Genomic DNA, 24551 nt, shown 5'->3' with positions numbered 1-24551 from the left:
TTTACATTGCTTCACACCAGAATACACGTTTTCTGACATCTGGTTGACCCACCATTAGTGATCAAATTGACCACTGGGGAATGGCCATAATTGGAGATTTTATAGGGAAGGGGCAAAAGGAGCAACGGAGTAGGAAAAGTGTGAATACAACTTGGCTACTTAAAGTAACCAAGGGTTTCCTAGGAAGTGGGAAACCCAGCAGCAGGAGGTGGAACACCAAGGGCATCCAATTGCGCTTTCCACTCCGACATCGCTCAGATTGTGACCGATCCTCTGATCTTGTTCTCATAATTAGGAAGGCAAAAACAGAATCAGAACGTTTTCCTTTATAAAACTGAGTTTAGCTGAGCGGATGCAGTATCCAGCCCACGGAGAGGCACTATCGCCCTCTGTATAAATTGGGACAAGACCCCCCCCCCCCCCCCCCCCCCCCCAGAATAGCTCTCTTGTGTTTGGACCCGCCCTATTCTTTTTGGTGGCAGCCTTTCCCTGCTTCTGGCCACCAGGGGGAGCTACGACAATGCAATCGTTCATTCAGGCGAGCGGGAACGCGTCTGTTTAAGCTTGTCTAACCTAGGGATCCGTAGCAAGATGCTAAGGCCGGAGGAACTGTTCTTCTATTCTCTCGCGAGCCTGAATAAGCCCCTCCCCGCCTGCGTGTGCTCAGCCCTCTTCCGGTGATTTGCGGCAGGTGGCGCTGTCTGCGGCGTCGCAGCGGCAGTGGGTGCCGCGGCGACGCTCTCCCGGCGGGCAGTGCGGCCCGGCTCTCCGGCGGCAGCTAGTGCCACGTCCCAAGTGCTACGCGGAGGAGCGGAGCGGGCGGTGCGCAGGGGGCGGGGAGCAGCGCGGATCCCGGCCCGCTCACATTGATCGCCCGCCGCCATGGGGTCCTCGCAGAGCGTCGAGATCCCTGGCGGGGGCACGGAAGGCTACCACGTCCTGCGGGTAAGAGCTCCGACGGCGGCTCGGGAGCGGCTGGCTGCAGGCGGGGCCCAGCCGCGGGGAGGCAGAGGCCCCGACGGGCCCCTTCCCGGGACAGCCAGGCCTGGTCCCGCAAAGGAGCGGCGACCGCGGGCGCTGCCTTAGCCGAGGCCGGTTCGGAAGGCTGCGCGCAACTTGCTTACCGGGAGCGCTCCGGGCCAGGGGTCCGCCGCTCTGGGAGGACCGAGTGGAGCCTGAGGCGGCAGCCGGCAACTTGGTCAGGGGGCGGCCCAGACACGGAGGGGGTGGGGGTACAACCTTGACTCCTTTTTCTCCTCACAGCCTTCTCCGTTCTCTTCCTCTTAATTCTTACCTTACAAAGTTAGGAAAGGCTTGGGGGCAAAGTCTGCAAAAGAGGTGATGGTCAAGGTAGCATTGGAGTTTTCTGAGAAATTGAAGCCTGGAACTCGGCAGGCTAGAGGCAGGGGATGCGACGGCAGGTGATAATTCACCTCGGCGCTATCTGGGTGTCCGGAAAGGTCAATTAGGCAAACAGAAAACGAAATGGCCTAATAGTAGGTTTGACGGACTTAAATTCACTTGCTTTTGCAGGACTCTTTTCCTGTGTCGCTCCTGACCTTTCCAACCCTCCTTTTCCACATTTCCTGGCGGGGGGAACTTCCGTTCTGTTCTAAGACTGCTCAGGGTGGTAAAAGAGGTAATGGAGAGGAACGTTTGAAAAAACAAACAAACGTAGGTAAATACAGGAAAGCAGCGTCAGTCTCTGGGATGGAGAAACATAGTATCTCAAAAAGCATTAGGTAAGCCCCTGCTTATGAGCAGCCTAAGTTGTTGCAAAGCATGTGGTTCTTAGGGAACTGGAAGTCTTTAAAAGTAGCATTGATGGTTATGTGCTGTGACACCTGCGTGAGTGGCAACATGATGGATTGTCAACTAAGTGGCCCTAATCCGTAGTACCATTTCAGGACATAATAGAGTGTCACTAGATATTAGCTGCTCTCAGGCAACAGCATTTTCACTGAAAGTGAGAAAGTACTTCCTGGTGCTTACGGTCATTCTGTCCTAGATCCCATGTTTTAGATAAGACAGCATTCTTAAACTGAATTACCCAGTTAAGTGTGTGATAGTACTGTGATCGATCCCCTTTCTGATCTTCAGGATTATCATGTCTTGTTGCCTCTCCACTGTACTGAAAATCTCTCTTGAAGCCACACTTTTGGTAGGAAAGGATGATTTTCCCGGAAAATAAAGGGAATCTTTAAACAAACCATATTACCTTCGTATTCCCTTCAGCTGAGCCAGCCCCATGTGCCACACTGATGGGAGAAATTGAAGGAGAATTGTTGGATCTAAATGTAAAGTGAAAATTAGCAACAGTACTTTTCTGTTATCTGGTTTGATTTTGGTTTTCTACCCTGGAGGCCGATATCCAGTATTACCAGCTGATTCTCACAGTGGCTGATGGTAGCCGTGAATCCTTGGAGACTCATGATATTTTAATAATACGTGCACTCAGTAAAACAGCATTATTGAGTTTTAAAAGTCTGTTAGAAAGCTGTATACATCAACAGGATTGCAGTTGAACGACTTCTGTTCATGACTGTGTTCCACGTAAAGTAAGTTGAAGTATATATTCTTTACATAAGTGCACCTCAGTAAATCAGCACTCATACATATTCAGTAGTGCAGATGTGTTATTAATCTATAAATCTGATTTTCCGAATCACTAGAGACAACCTTAGTTTTCCTGCATCTGGAGCATAAATGTTGCAAAAAATGAAATCTTATTCAAGCTTTGCTAGAGAGAGCTTTAAAATAGTAATGACCATTTAGTTTAGGAGCATTTTTAAAATGTGTTTGAGTCCTAACCTACTCTGTCCCTAATTCTGTCATTGATTTCCAGTTATCTTTGTTTTTAGAGGGGAAAGTACTATGTTAAATCCGAACATATTAAAAAAATATATTCCTTTCACTTATTATTGCCTAATATACAGTAATATATTGCAGTGCTGGATTACTGAGCTTGTAAACTAGAATAGATACAGTAAGATAACCTTGGAGTAAAATCACTCCTATTAACAAGTTCTAGAATGATTTCTGAGAAGTTTGTTTCCTGGGGCTCCTGGGTGGCTCAGTCAGTTAAGCGTCTGACTCTTGGTTTCACCCCAAGTTATGATCTCACCGTTTGTGAGTTCGAGCCCTGCATCAGGTTCTGTACTGACAGTGCAGAGCCTGCTTGGGATTCTCTCTCTGTCTCTCTCTCTCTGTCTCTGTCTCTGTCTCTCTCTCTCTCAAAATAAATAAACTTTAAAAATTAAAAAAAAAAAGTTTGTTTCCTTTAGTAATCGATTCCCTGGCCATTTCCTTGTTAGTAATAAAAACTTGTTTGACTGGGTTTTAAAATAACAATTATAGGGGTGCCTGGGTGGCTTAGTCGGTTGAGCGTCCAACTTCAGCTCAGGTCATGATCTCACAGCTTGTGAGTTCGAGCCCCATGTCTGGCTCTGTGCTGACAGCTCAGAGCCTGGAACTAGCTTCAGATTCTGTGTCTCCCGCTGTCTCTGCCCCTCCCCCTCTTGTGCTCTCTCCCTCTCTCTTTCTCTCTCTCTCTCAAAATAAATAAACTTTAAATTTTAAAAAATTAAAATAACAATTATACTGACAACCATTTCCACTGCTTTCTTATTGTTATTTCAGCATTCCTACAGTTCTTTACTTTTTTTTCTATATTCCATATCCATTGGTAGATTCTGCTTTTAAAAATTTTTAGGGGGCAACATTGAAATAGTTTTAGGTTTTCTGCTGTGAGCAGTGTACTTTCCTTTTTATGAATTATGCATTTTGTATTAATGTACATTTTCGCATTGTGATCATATTGTATAGCCAACTCCCCATTCTTACCCTAGAAGTAACCACAGTAGTTTCTTACGTATCTTTTCAAAAATGTTTTATGCAGGTAAAAGAATTCTGCTCTCCTTCACTCTTTGTTTCTTTCTGTAACTGTTGGAATCACATGATACCTACTATTACTCCCCTTGGTCTTTTATTTGCTAATCCATCTTGGCAGTCTTCATAGGAGCACATAGAGATCTGCCTCTTGGTTTCACTTAGCTCCACAGCAGTTTGTTGTGTCAGAGTTTAGCTAAGCAGCACCTGGTGGTGGTGGACATTTACTTTTTCTAAAAAGTCTTTGCTGTTGTAAGTACATGTTCACAACCTCAAATCCTGTCTTGTTTTCACTTAAAATGTACATTTCCCAAATTCTTGAATCTTAATATTGATTTATACAAATGATCTTCATTTTAGTAGATTACTACATTGTTTTCTGATTATCAACATCTGTTCATTACAGACTTTTTAGATAAGTTAAAAAAGTATTAACAAGAATCTAAACTACCTGTAATTCTGTCATCTAAAGGTAAATAATGCCGAAGTATTTTTTCTGGTCTCTTTTTTTCTGTGCCTAACCTTGCCCCTTAGCCATGGTTCACAAAGATTTTGAATGATACGACATATTCAAGTACGGTATAGTCTGAAGTTATGGTAAGATATTGGCTTACAATCAAAAACACAGTGCTAAATAAATCAGGGCCTAACCACAGATTGGAATGCTATACATTCATGAAAATTGTGTTTCAAAACACTGTGTGGCCATAGGCATGTCTCTTCTGTGTAGGTGCATGTACAGTCAAGTGTCAAGGAAAATAAAACAGAAAGGTAATAAGCCAGGCTATTAAAAGGATTATTGGCGAGTGGTGACATTTTTACATTCCTTTAAACCTCAGTATATTCTTATTATTATTTTAAGTTTATTTTGAGAGAGCATAAGTGGGAGAGGGACAGAGAGAAAAGGAGAGAGTGAGAATCCCAAGCATACTCCACACTGAGAGCACAGAGCCCAACGTGGGGCTTAAACCCATGAAACTGTGAGATCCTGACCTAAGCCAGAACTAAGAGTCAGACTCTAACCAATTCAGCTACCCAGATGCCCCCTTCAGTATATTTTCTAAAATTTCCAGAGTGGTCATGAAATACTTGCATATTCAAAAAAAATTATTAAAAGATATTTTTATTTATTTTAATTTTTTAAAGTTTATTTTGAGAGAGAACATGCGCACAAGTGGGGGAGGGGGGGGAGAGAGAGAGAGAGAGAGAATGAATCCCAAGCAGGCTCCACACTGTAAACATGGGGCTCGAACCCACAAACTGTGAGATCATGACCTGAGCCGAAATCATGAGTTAGCAGCTTAACCAAATGAGCCACTGAGGCGCCCCAAAAGATATTTTTAAAAAGTGGACTCCTAGTGGAAATTTAATTTGTTCAGAAGCTCTCTTTTAAAAATAGCATTATATTTGGAGCACCTGGGTGGCTCAGTCGGTTGAGCATCCGACTTCGGCTCAGGTCATGATCTTGCAGTTCGTGAGTTCGAGCCCCGCGTCGGGCTCTGTGCTGACAGCTCAGAGCCTGGAGCCTACTTTGGATTCTGTGTCTCCCTTTCTCTCTGCCCCTTCCCCACTCATGCTCTGTCTCTTTCTGTCTCTCCAAAATGAATAAACGTTTAAATAAATAAATAAATAAATAAAAATAGCATTATATTTCAGATTCTCTTATGCAGTAAGTCCAATTTCATGTTCATGAGTACCACTTATATTCGCACTCTCTAATCTTAACATTAGGCAGGAAAAATGTTAGCCAGGGCTTCTTAGTTTTGTTAGAAGTTACTATAAGTTACTACAGTTGAAGTATGTTGAATTCAAAATTCTTGCCTAGATTCTCCCTTAATTACCAAGTGAACTACACAAGGCTATTTTCAAAATTAGATTTTTGGAATTGCCTTATTGATGCCCATTATAAGATCTGTTTCTAAATTTAAATATTCAAATGAATTCATTCTACCTTTAATATTCTTTGAGATGGAAGTTCTCTGAGGACATTCTGCAACCAGTGTTCACACCACTATGGGAACATGGAAAATGTCATGTTCACTATTCTTTGTCATTTCCTTCAAGAGAGATTTTGGAAGTGATGGATATTTTGAAGGAAAGGCCATTGAGATGAAGTATGTCTCCAGTGTAATAACAGACCTTTATCTCTAGAGCCATTGGCTGCAGACTCGGCAGCATTTCTTAGAGGAGAAAGTGACAGTGAAATTATTTCCATGGAAAATGGAATACCGGGGCACCTGGGTGGCTCAGTTGGTTGAACTTCCAACTCTTAGTTTTGGCTCAGGTCATAATCTCATGGTTCATGGATTCATGCCCCATGTCAGGCTCTGTGCTTGACAGCTGACACTGCAGGGCCTTCTTGGGATTCTCTCCCTCTCTCTCTCTACCCTTCCCCCACGTGTGCTCTCTATCTCTCTCAAAATAAATAAACTTTAAAAAAGAAAAAAATGGAATGCCTAGACATACCTACTGTTACATGGATCTGTTCTTTTTTTGATGGTGCCTCACTAATCTGCATGAAATCCTGCACGATTTCAACTTGGCACTTAATTTTGAGAAAGATAATTCCCGATATTTGATAGTCATAATTTTTCTTTCTTTTTTTCTTTTTAACTAACACAGTGTATCTCAAACTTAAAAAAAATTTTTTTTAACGTTTATTTATTATTGAGAAACAGACACAGAGCGTGAGCAGGGGAGGGGTAGAGAGAAGGGGAGGCACAGAATCCGAAGCAGGCTCTAAGCTGTCAGCACAGAGCCTGAGGTGGGGCTCGAACCCACAAACTGTGAGATCATGACCTGAGCCGAAGTCAGTCGCCCAACCAACTGAGCCACCCAGGCACACACACCCCCCCAATTTTTTTTAATGTTTATTTACTTTTGAGAGAGAGAGACAGAGACAGAGCACACGTGGGAAGAGGCAGAGGGAGAGGGAGACAGAATCCAAACTCAGGCGAGATCATGACCTGAGCCAAAGTCAGACACTCAACCAATTGAGCCACGCAGGTGCCCCTCAAACATTTTAAACTCATGTCCCCACTTGAAAAACATAAAAATCTCACTACTATCCTCTTTCCTCACTCACTCTGAAAACAATGTTATAAAAAGAAAACAGTTGGGCTATTTGATGTTTTTCAAATACAAAGTTATGACTGAAAAAGCTCTATAAACACCACCTGAAGATAGTGATCTCCCGAAGTTGATCTCTTGTACTAAAAAAACCACGAATAAGGGCACCTGCCTGCCCCAGTCAGTAGAGCATGCAATGCTTGATGCCAGGAGTTGGGATGTCGATCCCAACATTGGGTGTAGAGATTACTTAAAAATATAATCTTAAAAGATTTAATAGTCATTGAAATTCCTTTCAAATGTAGGAGTCAGATTTTTAGTTCATAAATGCCGTCGAATACAATGTGTGTGAACCTTAGGACATGCTTAGAAATTGTATCATTGGACATAAACTTTTTCTGAAAAGACCTTGAACAAATTAGTGTTACTCTGTTTATCTACACTTTCATATTTTATGATGAAGTGTGTTTTAATGTGTTTTTAAGGATCCTTAGGATCCTTATTTGGGGAGGTCTACTGTTGACGGGTAACTGCGGTTTCTGTTCTGGTCAGTTAAGTAGTAGAATGCACAGCACTGAGTGTAGTGTTTTCTGGGTCAGACACTGACAGCTTCTTTTTAAATAATTCCACTGAAATTGTCATAAGAATTGAACTTGGAATACCATTAATATCAGTACATTCATTTTGCTGGCTTTAATACTGTGCTGAGAGGATTACATTATTTCAATTGATTCACTAATACTAGTTAATCTAAAGTAGAAAATATTTTATATGTAAAGGTTTGGTACATGCTTTAGAATATAACTGTAGATTGCCTTCAGAGGTGTGATTAACTAAATAAGAGGACTTTTTTTTTTTTTTTCTCCAAACAACATGCAGAACCAAAGTAGTTAACCTGAGAGACTGTCCATGTCCCTCTTGGCACTGCAAATGAATTTACTGCAGCATGAAGGGAGTGATGCTGAGGATTGTTTTTTGTTGTAAGCACCAGTGAGAGACCATTCCAGCACATTGTCAGCAGTGAGGAACATTGTCATCTTGTAGACGTGAATGCATTGAGAGACTTGATAGTAGAGCACCAGAGACCCCTCTTGGGAATCACTGAACCGTCCTGTCCCCTCCATCACTTCATTGTGTTTCCTTGGGCAAACCTTTGAACTTCTTTGAGCCCCATTCTTTGTATCTGAAAAGTGAGGATAATACTAGTGCCTCCTCCGCCTGTTTTTGACTAAAAACCATAGTAGATACTGTATATGAAAGTATTTTGAAAAAAATTGAGCACATTAATTTTTTTTCCTGGTCCACTGCCACCTTGCAGATGGCCTTGCTCTTAAATTTCTTCATTAAAGACTCTTAAAAACTGAGAACAAACTGAGGGTTGATGGGGGGTGGGTGGGTGATGGGCATTGAGGAGGGCACCTGTTGGGATGAGCACTGGGTGTTTGTTGTATGGAAACCAATTTGACAATAAATTTCATATTAAAAAAATTTCTTCATTAAAACAGTGCTGTCTACCTCATTGGTTATCCCAAGGATTAAATGAGATATTCCATGTAAAGCATTTAGCATAGGGTCTGGAGAATGGTAAAGACTCAGTAAACGTTAGCTGGTGTCTTTATTGTTAGCATCTGCACTATTGTATCACCCATTGGGAACCACTATTGTAGTGGCAATACTAGTTAAAATAGACCTCTAAGCATTTTAAGTAGCATTTCCATTTACATGCTCATTCAGCAGCTACTTTTGCCCTTGTAACTAACCCTATACATTACTACTGTTTAAAACATAAATTTGGGATCAGATGTGACCCATGAATTTTATTAATGTGCCTGTGAATTTTTAAGGAATCCTCAGTTTTAAGGAAATTTTGTCTTTTTTAAAAGGAAGGTACCAGTATCCTTTTCATTGCTTTATCACAGTGATACTAAACACATTAATTAAAATGACTAAAAAAGTCTATGCAATTAAAATAATGTTGTTGGGTTGGATCTACACTGTAGAATCTATAGATAGTGGCAGTTAGACTTACTTCATGGTGAGTTGTCGTTCAGTCTTAGAAACTATCTCATCAGCCTCCTCGCTTTACAACTAAAGAAAAGGAGCACAGAAAGATTATTGCCTAAGGTCACACAGCAAGTTTTCTTTCCCTAAGAAAGAAACGCCTAAATTGGTATTTGAAGATTATAAAATTAAGTGACAAGTTGTCAGACTTTTTGCTTCTTTTGGTGCAGGCTTCAGTTTCTTTCAACATCATTTTTCTGATATACAGACTTTCTCTAAGAAAGTACAGTGTATTGGTGGGTTTTAATTTCCTTGGTTATCATTAGAATTTTTAAATTGCTTCATATGTTATAAATTACATCATAGGGTCAGAAAAACATGCTCTTTGAGTTATTTTGGTAGAACATATAAGAATGTTTTAGCAAACTGGGGCGCCTTGGTGACTCGGTTGAGCGTCTGACTTTGGCTCAGGTCGTGATCTCCCTGTTCGAACCCCACGTCAGGCTCTGTGCTGACAGCTCAGACCCTGGAGCCTGCTTCAGATTCTGTGTCTCTCTCTCTCCTTACCCCTCTCCTGCTCGCGCTCTCTCTTTATCTCAAAAATAAACATTAAAAAAAAAAATGTTTCAGCAAGTAAAGCTTGAACTCTTCCAGTCTACTGCAAAATAATTTCCACATATTTGTATCAAGTCCCAAACAGGAACACTGGCCCTTTTCAGACATGGAAGAGCCCCCCCCCCAAGTGTCTTTCTATTTTTATTTATTTATTTTTATAACTGAAGGATTTCGGGTGTATTTTTATTATATCACACCCCCCAAGTCTTCTCACATCATTTTGATCACGCAAGCGTGTAAATATGTAACATGAGGCCTTATGTGTATAGTTGAAATGAATCATTATTAATACTTGGATTACTTGGAATGGACTTAATTTTTACTTTTATTTAATATCCCTGGTGGTTTTTTAAATAGTACAAAACATTAAATTGAGAGAGGAGATGATGGTATAGACAGAACTACCTTTTATGTGTGAAGGAATTGGTGGTGCAGTAATAAAAAGACACATATCACTGAGCCCATTTTATGGAAACATCTCCTTGGTTAGAAAATGAGAAATAATTCACAAACTAGCCAGACATGTGATAGGTATGTCTTTGTGTATCACCTTATGAAATGCTTGGTTTGATGATCTCCTGTATTCTGAAAGTAGCCTTACAGTTTCCTTTCTTTGTTACATTAAGATGGCAGTTCTCCACTCCTCAGCTGGGAGTAGTATATAAATGATGGAGTTAAGAGAATGCCTACCCCCAACTCCACCCAACCTCTTCTCCCTTTCTATTCTGCTGCCCCTCTCTCCTCAAGCCAAGATTTAAGAGAGAGTGGTTCATGCGAAATGATCCAAACCTAGTATAAAGTACCATGACACTTTTAACCCCCGGAGAAGAGATGGATGCTTCACTGGAAAGCAACCGGCTTAGAACAATTAGGTCTGTACACAAGGGAGAATCCATGTTAAATCTGGTAAAACTGCCTCCTGGTCCAGGATCAGAAGGTGAGAGAAAAGCCAAAAGTTTAATTGCATTTATTATCTGGAGGTTGATTGGACAAAAAGAGTTAATGACATCTTGTAGGACTCTTTCCAATTTTATTTTTATTACAGATCAAAGTAAGAAATTTATTTTCCACTGCAACTCATGTGTACTACTACATTTCATGAAAAATAATGGCCCTTATGAAGTCATGAATTTTTTGTATTTTATCTATTCTGATTCTTTCTTATTTTGACATTTCCCTCTTCTGTAATGGTCCAGTAAATTGATTTCAGAACAAACTCCCTGTAGTAATTGGATGACACCACTTTAAGAAGAATTTATATATAGTTGGTGATTCCAAATCCAGCTTCTAATCACTGGTGCTAATTTCTTTTTATGTACTGGGGATGGATACCCCTTCACTGTGCAGTTTCTCTTATAAGCTCATTTTTTGTTTCTTGAGTAAAAATCTCTAGCAGATTTTATCTTGCATATTGTAGCTCTTTTTTCTAGAGTGCTTATGAAAGAAGTATTTCTTTCATGTTGTGGAATTTATTTTGGTAAGATAACCTCCAGATGTAAAGTTGAACTCTTATAAGTGCCAGTAAGTGTGTTCATAATTTATTCTACATGTGGGTGTTTGGCTCACATTTATTTTTGTCATTCCCTTGTAAGCATAATTACTCTTCAGTATTTTCAGCTGCTATGTTGTATTCCTTAGTTGTTCAAAGTAAACCATGAGGCCTGAGAAGACTTCAGCATGCTTGTTAGAACTCCCAGGGAATGGATTTGTATAAAGTCAATTTTTTCCTTAAAATGGAGTATTTACTGCTTTCAGTATCAAGAATATATTATAAACAAATCTATGTTTTAAATGCATTGCATGCTTCCACCATCACTGATAGGTGCTACATATATTAAAATTTTTTTATCTTAATTGTTGTGATGATGTCCATGTGCTGTATTGGAATACACGTACTTATCACCTAGACTTGGGCTGTGCAGTACAGTAGTCTCTAGCCACATATGGCTGTTTAAACTTGGATGTAAATTATTTAAATGAAGTTTAAAATCCACTTCCAGAGTCACACAAGCCACATTTCACATGTGGGTAGTGGCTACTGTATTGGACAGCACACAATACAGAAGATTTTTATAATTGTGAAAAGTTCTAAAAGCAGCTTAATAGTGGAGACCTTTTTAAATTTTTGTATTCCCTACCACAAGACACAATCACAACTACACCTTTTTTGTTAGTGCACAGTTTATACTCACTTGGTAGAATTTGGTAAGTGGCTTAACACTCAACTTTTTTTTTTCTTTTGGTTTTTGATTTTTTAAATTTTTATTCTCATTTTCTGCCAGCTATCATTTTTTGCTGTAAGCAAGTGGCAGTGGCATCTCTTTCAGTTCTTTTGTTTGGTTAGTACTCTGTTCGTGGCTTGGAATCAGGTAGCCAAACCATGTAAATATAAATAGAATCTAAGAGTGGTCCTGAAATGTTCTGAAAGGGGAGCATTAGAGTAAGTTATTTTGTGGCCTTTGTACTGACTGCTTTGTACTCAACTGACCGTTGAGATTTAATTGCTGGCTTTCAAAGTATGTTCTTTGTAGGTGAAATATTTGGTATGTTCTTAGGTTGTAATAATTGTATTTCTGCTTTTTGGATAGAGGGGAGTAGATGTTAAAGCTTTTTAAAGTGCACATAAGTGTAAAGCTTGATGAATTTTCACAGACAACATACTCGTGTAACCAGCATCCCATCCCTCTCCAGGCACACTCTGACTTACCCACCAACCCCCTCAGAGTGAATGCTGTCCTGATTTCTAACAGCATAGATTAATTTGACCTGTTCTTAGCTTTATGTAAATGGAATCATATGTACTCATTTGTGTCTGGCCTCTTTTGCTCACATACCACTTGTAAAACATATCCATCTTGTGTATTGTTGTAGGTTTTTGTTTTATTTACCTTATACCATCGAGAGATTATATCAAGATTGATTTATCTGTTCTGCTGTTCATGGGAATTAATGTAGTTTTTAGTCTGGGGCTAGTACAAATAGTGCTGCTGTGAACATTCAACTGTGTGTGTCTTTTGAAGAACACCTGTATACCCATTTCTATTGGGTATGCTTAAACAGCGCAATATTTGGTCAAATATTTCAATATTAACAGGTATTGCCAAATAGTTTGCTCATTTACATTCCCACCAGCAGTAATTGAAGTTTCCAGCTGTTTTGTATCCTCACAAACATTTAGTATTTTCCATCTTTTTCATTTTCGCCAGTCTGGCAGGTGGTATCACATTGTGGTTTCAATTTGCAGCTATTGAAGTTGAGCATATTTTCATATTTATTGGCCACATCAGTACCCTTTTTTGTTTAGTGTCTGCTAAAATCTTTTCCCCATTTCTCCATTAAGTTATTATTTTTTTTAGCAGCTTCATTGAAATATAATTTACCTGCCATTAAATTCGGCCTTTTAAAGTATACAGTTCACAGGTTTTTTAGTATATTCAGAGTTGTGCAACCGTCACTAGTATCTAATTCCGGAACCTTTTTATTACCCCCGGAAAGAAACTCCATACCCAATTGCAGCTACTTCCCATTCCTCCTACCCCCAGCCCCTGGCAACCACTAATCTCCTTTCTGTTTCTGTGGATTTGCCTATTTTGGACATTTCATATAAATGGAATCATGCAATATGTGGTCTTTGTGTTTTAGCATAGTGTTTTCAAGGGTCATTCATGTTGTAGCATGAATACTTCCTTTTTATTGCCAGATAATACTTCATTCTATGGGTGTAACACATTTGTTTATTCATTCATCAGTTATGGGACATTGGGTTGTTTCCACTTTCTGGCTGCTATGAATAATGCAGCTATGAATTTTGTGTACAAGTTTTTATGTGGACATGCTTTCATTTCTCTTTTTTATATATCTAGGAGTGGAATTGCTGGGTCACATGGTAACTCTTTGTTTAACATTTGAGGATCTGCCAAACTGTTCCCACAGCAACTGCACCATTTTATATTCCCACCACTAATATATGAGGGTTTGTTTCAAACCTTTGTTAGTATCTTTTTTATTTTAGCCAGTCTTATGGATGTGAAGTTGTATCTCATTGTGGTTTTACTGTCTCTTTCTTAATGATTTGCAGTAATTCTAAATTTGTTCTGAATATAGCTCCTTTGTTGGATGTATAATAAATCTTTCCATTGTCTTAAGTGTGTCTTTTGATGAGCAGAAGTTTGTAGTTTTAGTATAATTCATTAATTTTTTTAGTTTATGATTAGTGTTTTTTTGTATCCAGTTTAAGAAGTCTTTCATATTTGAAAATCTCAAAGATATTCTCCTTTGTATTCCTATAAAGGCTCTATCATTTTACCTTTGACTCTACCTCTGTGGTTTTATTTTTTTATTCTACTTTTTTGTTTTATTACAAATTTATTGCAAATTCTTTCCCTTTCCTTTTTTAAAGAGGAGAAAGACGATTAATGCATAATTAGAAAAATCATGTAGTGTCCAGGAATTCATTAGTTGTAAAGATTTGCCCTCAGGTGGTGATTGCAGAGTTAGGAAGGTGACTTTAAGATTTGTAGAAACCCCCCCTCTCTCCCCGGGGGTGCCTGGCTGGCTCAGTTGGAAGAGCATGTGACTCTTGATCTTGGGGTTGAGTTAAGGCTCCAGGTTGGGTGTAGAGATTACATAATACATACATACATGCATATATACGTATAAGCTAATTTTAAATTAATTAACTAACTTAAAAAGAAAGATTTGTTTAGGCATCAGACATGCCAGGCACATCATTAAAAAAAGATTTGTAGGACTCCTATCATGTATCAGAGTCTTAGCTAGGCATTTCATAAACTCATTCAATCTCTACAGTATTCATGTACAGTAGATGATGTTATCCTTTACTTGTTGATGGAAAGACTGAGGCCCAGAAAGATAAATAATCTTTCCCAAGTTCACACAGCTAATAAGGTAAAAGCATGCCTCAAAATCAAGTCAGTCTGATTCTAGAACTCCATTATCTTTACATTGTGCATTTTTTCAAAATCTTGCAAAATCTTAACTATAAACTTTCCAATTTAACCTATTCATCTTAAATTGCTGTAATATTTGGCCCAATAATAAATACTAATGATCTATGGAACCAGATAGATAGATGGATAGATGGATCCAGGGTTTTATATATTCATTTTTTTAATTAAGGTGGTTTGAAGGAAGCAGGTGAATCAATAATTGAGAGATCTTATAGGGGACAGGAAGTATTGAAGTGGTAATCTGATGCCTGACAGATTGGGTGCCTAAGAGATTCTTGTCAGTGGATAGTATTGCCAGAGAAACTTCACCTGTGTGGATGTTTAATTTGCTGTGTTGTAGATCTTGTTTTGCATGCTATGAAATGTAGGAAATTGTCTTTAAGTATATTAGGGTCAAAGAGAGCATTTTCTAGGGCTCCCTCTGTTGGCTTCCTGTTAGATACCTAGTTGCCAGAATTGTACTGGTACTAATGATGTAAATAAATTTAGGAAAGAAGTTAATTTCAAGGTACATTAGAAACAGAGGAGATTGATGTTTGTAGCAAATGCAAATAGAAAAATAGAGAAAGGGTTATTTAAGTGTACTTATTTTAGAATTCAAATTTGGCTATTGAATTTCTTTTGAGTAATGGGAAAGAATAGTTCTAATGTTATTAGAAACTCCATTTCAAATAGTGGTAAAACTTTATACTTGGAGGGTGGCATGATAAGCATCAGTGTGTGGGATCAACTTTCTAAGTTGGTGATGACATTACAAAAGTACTATCTTTGTCCCTTTTTAACTGAAAGATAAACTTTTGGCAGCCTCAGTGGAGAAGTCTGAAATTGATCAATGGACTGGTTGGTTTCTAGAAAAAAAAGTCATTTGGAAACATTCAGATTCAGAGAATCAGATTAGATGAGGACCTTATTAAGTGAGAAACGCCACAGCGAAGGGTCTCCAGGGGTCTGTGCTAATTATCCTCTTTTCACACTTGAGGCATTTCACACCTAATTGCTAGGCACCTAATAGGCATTTCACACCTAGTAGATCATGACTCTTTCCCAGCTAGCTGTGACTTGACCTCCCTTTTCTTCTCATAATAACTCCAGACTGCCACTGTTTTCCTTACAGAGTTGCCTTTTGAAGAGAAATCTGTCTGCCACTTCGAGTTCTAGACATTTTGCTTGGTAACATGTAGAATATAAAATATCCTTCATTTAAGAAAACTGAGTATAAAGAAGCTAAACGAGTTTGTGCTGCTTATTTTCATTAGAGCTAACACTTGTAAATAATAAAACCCTTTGATATTTAATCAACTTGTTTAATTTACAAAAATGATGTAGTCCCAAATTTGCAAGAGAATTTACAGAAAGCAAGATTAAACAGTTTTAGTAAATTAAAACATGGAGCCATCTTTATAATGGACAACTTTTGTACTGTGACAAATGAAGAAGACCTAGTTTTACTTCTTCGGAAGCAGTGATAGTATAATTTGATTTTACCTAAAAGGTAACATTAGTCCAAAAAGGAATGAATGTATCATTAATCGAATATTAAATTTCCTTAATCCAAGAAGTCTGGTATTAGAGGAACATATTCTGGGTTCCTTCCTGGGTTCCATTTTGAAAGCAGTAAAATTTGTTACTGTATAGATAACTGCAGATTTGTGTGTGGATGAATGAGTGCATCTATTATTTGCATAACTTCAGAATTGACTATTGACTGTTAGAACTGTTGGGAGTGTTACAGATAATCGGCCTGCAAATATCCATGCAAACCTCGTTTTCAAAGGATAGTTTTGACAGTATAAAATAATATCACTCTGAATAAAAAGTCCTTAAAACATTATGAAAATATTTTAGAGGAAATACAAAGTGGATTGTATTAACTTTTTGTTGTTTTGTCATACTATATTACTATTGCCAGCTACTAATATTTTTATTACTGTAAATTTAGAAAATTTAATAATTTTAGTCCAAGTTTGGTATGCTAACTAACCATTTGAATTGTTGAGAATCTAAGTAACCTTAATCTTCCATTTAAAGTCCTGTATAAGTCTGGCTCCACTCTTTTTTTCCAGTCTCCTTACTGGACTAATGTTATAAGATATACTTTTGAGTTTAACCTCTGCCACGAGCCAACTATAGGACCATAGGCAAGTCACAGGATGGTTTCTTCACCTGCAAATAAAAGAATTGCACAAAATCTGTGGGTTTAGCATTTTATTTGGAGAAACCCATTGAGAATCTAATGAAAGCCGTGGATCTTTATACCCGGAAAACTGCTGATTACTACAAAATGTTGCATATAATTTCAGGAGCTGCAGTGCTCCCTGAAGCTATCCACACAGACCTCAGTTTAAGATCCCCTGGATTAGAAGTTTTATGATTTTCAAAATCTATAATTCTATATTTCCCACACCATTCTGTTGTCTAGCTATACTGTATTATGATCCCCATTTTTTCAGACTCCTGGATATTTACTCATTTCAACTTTCAGATGTCCTTTTTATCCCCTTACCTACCTCAACTTTAAAACCCTCTATTTTTTTTTATAAGTGGTATATTCTTAAAAAAGTTTTTTAATGTTTTTTTTTATTTTTGAGAGAGCACAAGCAGGGGAGGGTCAGAGAGAGAAGGAGAAACAGAACCCGAAGCAGCCTGACTCGGGACTTGAACCCATGAGCTGTGAGATCATGACCTGAGCGTCGGTCACTTAACCAACTGAGCCACCCAGGCTCCCCCAAAACCCTTTATTTTAAAGCACAATTCGGATGTCTTTTTTTTTTTTCCTGTGAAGCTTCTTCAGTCAGAATTAATCTTCTCCTTAGAACCCTGTACCTCCATTATAGCCCTTAACCTCTGTAGTTATTAGAGGACTGTGTGTCCTCTGTCTCTCCTTCCTCTTGTCTGTTCCTTAATAGATTATAAATATCTTGACATAGTAGCTATGTTCCTATATTAGTTTTGTTAATTGAGTGGTGCCTTACTAGTAGTAGTCGTGGAATAAATGCTTGCTAAATTAATTTGAATTTGTCACTCAGTTGTAATGAGTAACTGTCTGCTATGTCCTGTGCTACAACCTGAGAAGGTTGCCCCCAACCTCCAAAAGTAGAAGGTAGAGTGAAATAGGACCATCGAGAAAGAACCTCATATGTGGGATGAACTTAAAGAATAGGTAGAATTTAGGGAACTACAAGGGCATTAGTTGGGAGAGAGGAAGAGAAATGAGAGAACTAGTGTGTTTTACCTCTCTCCTTATTAGTGAAATTATCTTAATTTTACTGAAAAGAGATAGGTATTAAAATTTAGCTCATAATTTTTAATTAAGCTTTGCATTTTTCTTTTTTGGCACTTTTGTTTTTACAGGTACAAGAAAATTCCCCAGGACATAGAGCTGGACTGGAGCCATTCTTTGATTTTATTGTTTCCATTAATGGTTCGAGATTAGTAAGTTCAGCTTTTTGTAGTTTTGACTATAGTATTTTGTAACCTTTTGAAATTGGAATTTTTCAGATTATCTGGGGTGGATGTTTATTCGTTAGTTACAAACATTAAATGGAGTTATGATACCAGTTTGTAAAAATTATGTTAGTAAACATGAAAATGTCAAATACAAAATACTATATATACCTCACCCTTCAGTGACTATCTTAGGAGAATAAAATTACTGGAGACTTTTATATGTTAAATATTTAATTTTTTTAAGCAGAAAGAATTAGGATTAAAAAGTTTGCTTTTTCAGTAATGTCAGACTTTTGTATGTTACTGACAAGTGGATTAGTAAAGACCCATTCTCAAATAACTTAGTTTTCTTGGAGCTGAAGTCCTTGATATATAAATAATATTATTGGAACCAGATAATTATGTTCCAAAAGTACAGAATTAAAACCACCTTTTATAAGTTGCTTTCAGTTTCCCCGTAGTAAAGTCTTAAGGAAAAAAAAATTAGATAATTTCAGCAACAGAAATTCTTATGACTGTGGCTACTTGGTTGGTTTATTTTTTCATAGCAGTTTCAACTTTTTGTTCATTATCAGCATCTCCTACATAATGGCCTTTTTTCATTTATATAATGAAATATTTAACATACTGCTTCCATTTTTCTCTCCTGCCAGTTCCTAATAAATAAATAAAGCATATGTTTAGGAGTGCTGTCCAAAATTAAACTACAACCTCAGCAAATGTTCTAGATTTTAAAATCAAAGTCATACCAATTTTGTTAGTAATGTGACTTCTTTTTTTTTTTTTTTTTTAACGTTTATTTGTTTTTGAGACAGAGAGAGACAGAGCATGAACGGGGGAGGGTCAGAGAGAGGGAGACACAGAATCTGAAACAGGCTCCAGGCTCTGAGAGCCCGACGCGGGGCTCGAACTCACAGACCACGAGATCATGTCCTGAGCCGAAGTCGGCCGCTCAACCGACTGAGCCACCTAGGCGCCCCAGTAATATGACTTCTTAAGGAGTATTTTGTTTTTTGGGTTTTCTTTTATTTTTCTTACTAAAAACAATTTTTTTTATTTTTTTTTTAAATTTTTTTTTTTTTTCAACGTTTATTTATTTTTGGGACAGAGAGAGACAGAGCATGAACGGGGGAGGGGCAGAGAGAGAGGGAGACACAGAATCGGAAACAGGCTCCAGGCTCTGAGCCATCAGCCCAGAGCCTGACGCGGGGCTCGAACTCACAGACCGCAAGATCGTGACCTGGCTGAAGTCGGACGCTTAACCGACTGCGCCACCCAGGCGCCCCTAAAAACAATTTTTTTTAATGTTTATTATTTATTTTTGAGAGAGAGAACCCACAGAATCTAAAGCAGGCTCCAGGCTCTGAACTGTCAGCACAGAGCTGTATGTGGGGCTCGAACTCACAAACTGCGAGATCACGATCTGTGCCGAAGTTGGACGGTTAACCAACTGAGCCACCCAGGCACCCCGGAGTATTTTGGTTTTTTATCACTAAAGCTCTAGATCACCTCAAATAATGTTGGGTTTCAAAATCCATAATCCGTAGTCAACTATTAGAAAAAAGTCAGAAGTTGTTGATAACATAGGAGTTGTTCTTAATTTTTGACATTCTTTCACTTCAAGGAGCATTTGAATGTTAATGAAAGCTTTACCTGTTGGATGTTGATTATTAATACTACTCCAGTAGGGCCATAGGATGCTTAAGCTAAAATAGTTAACATTTTTTATTTATTAAGAATAATATTTCTATGTGTTCACAGAATAAAGACAATGACACTCTTAAGGATCTACTGAAAGCAAATGTTGAAAAACCTGTAAAAATGCTTATCTACAGTAGTAAAACACTGGAGCTTCGAGAGACCTCTGTCACACCAAGTAACATGTGGGGTGGCCAGGGCTTGTTGGGAGTGAGCATTCGTTTCTGCAGCTTTGATGGGGCAAATGAAAACGTTTGGCATGTATTGGTAGGTATCAAGTGTGAGCTGTTACTTGCAATTTAAGAAATGTTGTAGAAAGGTGCTGTCTTCAACTTGGTTGGATTGTAGAGGTATTATTACTATTATTATTAGGCTATTTTTAGTTTCTGAAAAATGGAATTCATTGCTTTAAAAATATGGGTTAATAATTTTTTTAAACTTAGGAGTAATTTGTAAAACTTAGGGTGCCTGGGTGGCTCAGTCTGTTGAGCATCCGACTCTTGATTTTGGCTCAGGTCATGATCTCACAGTTTGTGAGATTGAGCCCCATGTTGGGCTTTACGCTGACAGTGCAGAGCCCGCTTGGGATTCTCTCTCTGCCCCTCCCCTGCTCACACACATGAACTCTCTCAAAATAAATTAAAAAAAAAAAAAGGAAGAGCAGCAAATGTAGGTGCCTAAGAACTATTTTTCTATTGATTTATCCATTAGAAGAATTGTTAAAGCAGATAGCTACAAACAGCTAAAATAATAAATATTTTAAATGTTTATTAAATATTATGTGATTTTATGTTTGAGAGATTTAAATGTGTATATTCTATAGTTTCTGACATGTCTAACAAGATAGAAGTACAGAGGTTTTTAAAAATTTTTTTTTTAACGTTTATTTTTAAGAGAGAAAGACAGTGCTAGAGGGGGAGGGACAGAGAGAGAGAGGGAGACACAGAACCCAAAGCAGGCTCCAGGCTCTGAGCTGTCAGCACAGAGCCTGACATGGGACTCAAACCCATGGACCATGAGATCGTGACCTGACCCAAAGTCAGACACTTAACCGACTGAGCTGCCCAGGTGCCCCAGAAGTACAGGGGTTTTTAAATCATTATAATTAAGGACTAAACTGTAAAATTTGAAAGATTATTTTATGTACATTAATTTGGGGGTGTGTTTTTGTGTTATTCCAGGAAGTAGAATCAAATTCTCCTGCAGCACTGGCAGGTCTTAGACCTCACAGTGATTATATCATTGGAGCAGATACAGTCATGAATGAGGTAATTCGTGTGTTTGTTAATAATGAAAGTTGTATATTCTCATTAATGTTAAGTTCAGAAGTATATTTGCATACTTCTCATTTAGAGTTGAAATTTAGTTCTTGGCTGATCAAGATAACTTTCACAACAGGGTGTTAAACAGAATATCTGGGAGGTATCTTACTGGGTATAGCTGTGAGGAAAAATACATATGTGTGGCAGTTGCACAGATTTTGTATGAGATATACAGGAATCTCTTACATACTTCAAGACTAAATCAAATGTTCATTTTAGTTACTGATTTCATTTTCTCTTCCCCTTTTTAAGGGATCAAAGTTGGCTCAGCTGCATTAGATCCTTTTCCTTGTCTGTTAGCTAGTGGAAGTATATATTGCTAAAAAAAAGTGAGAGGAAAAATATGCTGCCCCGGTAACCAGGTCTTACTAATGAAGAGTAAAAGCAGAATATGTAGAATTTGGGTGTAGAAGAGTTTTGCTAAACTTGCTGACTAGGTCTTAGAGAACTGGACATAAGACCTTGCACATAGGAGCTAGGTAAAATATCTGAAACCTTGTGTGGAATGTTGGTTTTAAGGAATGAATTTTATGTCTAGCGGCAGGGCCCAGTCTGTACTTTTTAAAAAGGTTTTCCAGGTGATTCCGGTATTAACCAGGTTTGACCCACTGTTCTAAAGTTCAGTAATGTAAAAATGTTTCTTTCCTGTGATGCTTTTGCAGTCTGAAGATCTGTTCAGCCTTATTGAAACACATGAAGCAAAACCATTGAAACTCTATGTGTATAATACAGACACTGATAACTGTCGAGAAGTGATTATTACACCAAATTCCGCATGGGGTGGAGAAGGCAGGTAAGATCACCTTTTAGACTAAGTAATGATTGCATAAACTTACAGTAAACATGTAAGTTACTGGTTTATTATAAGGCTTTTTTTTTTTTAACAAGTTACTGGTTTATTATAAGACTTTTCTTGAGAAAAGGAAAGAGCTGACCTGGAATATCGAATTCAGTAATCCATTTTTTTTTTTAATGTTTTATTTATTTTTGAGACAGAGAGAGACAGAGCATGAGCAGGGGAGGGGCAAAGAGAGAGGGAGACACACAATCAGAAGCAAGCTCCAGGCTCTGAGCTGTCGGCACAGAGCCCGACGCGGGGCTTGAACTCACAAACCGCGAGATCATGACCTGAGCCGAAGTCAGATGCTTAACGGATTGAGCCACCCAGGCGCCCCTCAGTAATCCATTTTTTTAAAGAACATATTTAGGTAGTGTCCTTTTCCTTACTGATCTAAGAGTGAACAGCTTTGTTTTGTTTTGTATTTTAATAAAACAGTTTTCAGTTTTATTTTCCCAGTTCCTTCCCCAGCAATGGGACAATACAATTGTAACTTTGTCTAGCTGCTGGGGAAATTCCTTAGCATTTTGTGGAAAACTGTTGGCTTTCAGAAGTGGACAAACTAGCCAAAAGTTAGACAGAATTGCAGCAACTATAAAAAGCAATTTAGAAAGAGGATCAAGCCACGCAGAGAAGCAAACTAGAAAATCAGTTTCTCGGGACTGTTCATCAAGTCAGCTTCCTAATTTCAAAAAGCCAAAGCAAAACATGTGGACTTAACTTTGCCTCTGTAGGTCTTTCAGCTGTTGTTTAAATTGTACAAGTTTTTCATTATCTTGAAAGCCTTGTTTAATTGAGGAATTTTTGAGCATAAGCCATAATTATAGGAAAGCCTAGGGTTTGGAAACTTTCACACATGTTTTATAAAAGTTCCAGTAATTGCTGGTAAGGGGATGACCTAGTTGACACAGGCAGAGAAAGCCCGTATTTGTTCATAATCATTCCCCACACTACCTGAGATTCTGTAGCTGACTAGATATTGCAACCAGGATGCTAGCTTTTTGCAATTTGAGAAAATAGATAGAGGTATCACCTTAAGAATCTGGCCTTTCTGGGACAATTCTTGATCAAGTTATTATCTGTTGTCCAGGTTTGTAAACACACAGAAATGTGATCTTCTCAAGGCATTCAAAACTGACTCATTTCAGAGGGACTGCCTCATATAAACTAAATTTGTAGAGAAGCTGATGTATTTATTAGAATGGCTTTTAGTTTATAATAGAAAAGCGTCTCTTCTCCAGTTAGAATACTCAGGTCGGATTAGCATCACAAGAGTACTCGGTAAGCATGGAATCATGGTGGAGTCCAGTAGCAAAGAACATCACTAATTCTTTAATGTTTAATTCTGCAGACTAAATACTGCTACATTCTCATTCTTGGAGCTGCCTTTTCTAGACTCTGGCAACTACTCCTTTTCTGTGGAAGACATTTTTCTTTGGGACATGGTTTAGTATCATTGATCAGCCATTGCTTTAGACAGATGCATATAGACCATTTTTAGTCTGCCCTCATCTGGCAGATGTGTACCTGTGGGTTTCATTCCTTCCTCAGAGACTGACCAAATTTCATTTGTTCCAGCATATTTCTCTTAGTTTCAGTCTTGGGCTATCTGTAAGTTTGCAGAGGGGCTCACTGTGGCCTCAGTGCTTTCTCTGCAACCACTTATTTTGATTAATCACCTTGTTTTAAAATGCACCTATGTCTGATAGGCTATGATCAATCAGTCTAAATTATTTAATCTTACTTTCTTCCTCTAAATCTGAGATCTAGTTTAGTGATAATTACAGATTTGATGGTAGAAGGGACGAAAAGTAAGCAAAGGAAGAGGTAATTTTGTAATACGAAGCATCATTGCAAAGTCAGATTTGGCTTAGGAAGAGCCGAAGTTGGCCACTGCTTGCTCTCCCGGCTTTTGTTGGGGGCTCAAATCCACAGAAACAAAAGATGCATTGGCGGGGGGGAGGCAGAGATATCTGTTCATGGGCTTTTCAGAAAGTATCGAGTAGTTTAGGAAATAAAAGTAATAATGATGGAAACCTAAGTTGGAATCTGATCGTGAAGGGCCTTAAATCCCACAGTCAGGAATTTGGATATACCTTGGGTAGTGGGACTGTGAAATACTGTACCAGTGAGGGTTTGTTGGTTCCAAACAGTAGAAACTAACTGTCGTTGTCCTAAGTAGACATGGATTTATTGCTGTGGAGTTGCTCAGATCATCAAAGAAACAGCTTAAAGAATCAGATGTGGGAAGGACAGAATTCAGCACTGCTAGGGATTTAGAGAGGAAGGACTAATTGGCAGTTTTCATTAGTGTTCTACTGAAGAGATGAAGTTGTTTTTGTTTTCTGTCACTCCCAAGATTTGCAGCCATGGGCAAAGAAAGGTGGATTGGCCTGGCTTTGGTTATGAGCCACTCCTTGGGTTGGACTAGGCTCCCTGATTGACAGTCCCACCAGCACTGCCAACAATGCGGAGAAGAAATTCTGCAAAGGGAAGAAGAGAAAAGGAATATTGGGAGGCCAGCAGACTGAAAAGCAGTGTGATCATGTCTTACTAGAAAGATGCCTCTGGTGGCAATGAGAGGATAAATTAGGATTCTGGATTAACTTGGATTGATTTGTGTCAGGCTCTGAAATAGAACTAGGGACTGTGTAAATGACATCATCGGACAGAAGTACTTGGAGCTCTTTGGTGGAAAGGGCC

General features: G+C 38.5%; 1 protein-coding gene across 1 annotated transcript in view; it reads left to right on the top strand.

Annotated features, from left to right (window-relative positions):
- Positions 1-767: 767 nt before the first annotated feature.
- Positions 768-24551, top strand: part of GORASP2 (golgi reassembly stacking protein 2) — a 34296-nt gene continuing 10512 nt past the window's right edge. The window contains exons 1-5 of the mRNA XM_047084658.1: positions 768-945; positions 17895-17975; positions 19752-19955; positions 20870-20956; positions 21673-21803. Of these exons, the coding sequence (XP_046940614.1) occupies positions 883-945; positions 17895-17975; positions 19752-19955; positions 20870-20956; positions 21673-21803 (566 nt within the window). The 5' untranslated portion in view covers positions 768-882. The remainder of the gene's footprint in view (positions 946-17894; positions 17976-19751; positions 19956-20869; positions 20957-21672; positions 21804-24551) is intronic.

Source organism: Lynx rufus, unplaced genomic scaffold (genome assembly GCF_022079265.1).
Source record: "Lynx rufus isolate CCGP_SWC_20201006 ecotype Redwood Valley unplaced genomic scaffold, mLynRuf1.p SCAF_2, whole genome shotgun sequence".
Classification (NCBI taxonomy): domain Eukaryota; kingdom Metazoa; phylum Chordata; class Mammalia; order Carnivora; family Felidae; genus Lynx; species Lynx rufus.
The sequence above is the reverse complement of the archived record's forward strand: the minus strand, read 5'-3'. Positions and strand labels throughout refer to the sequence as shown.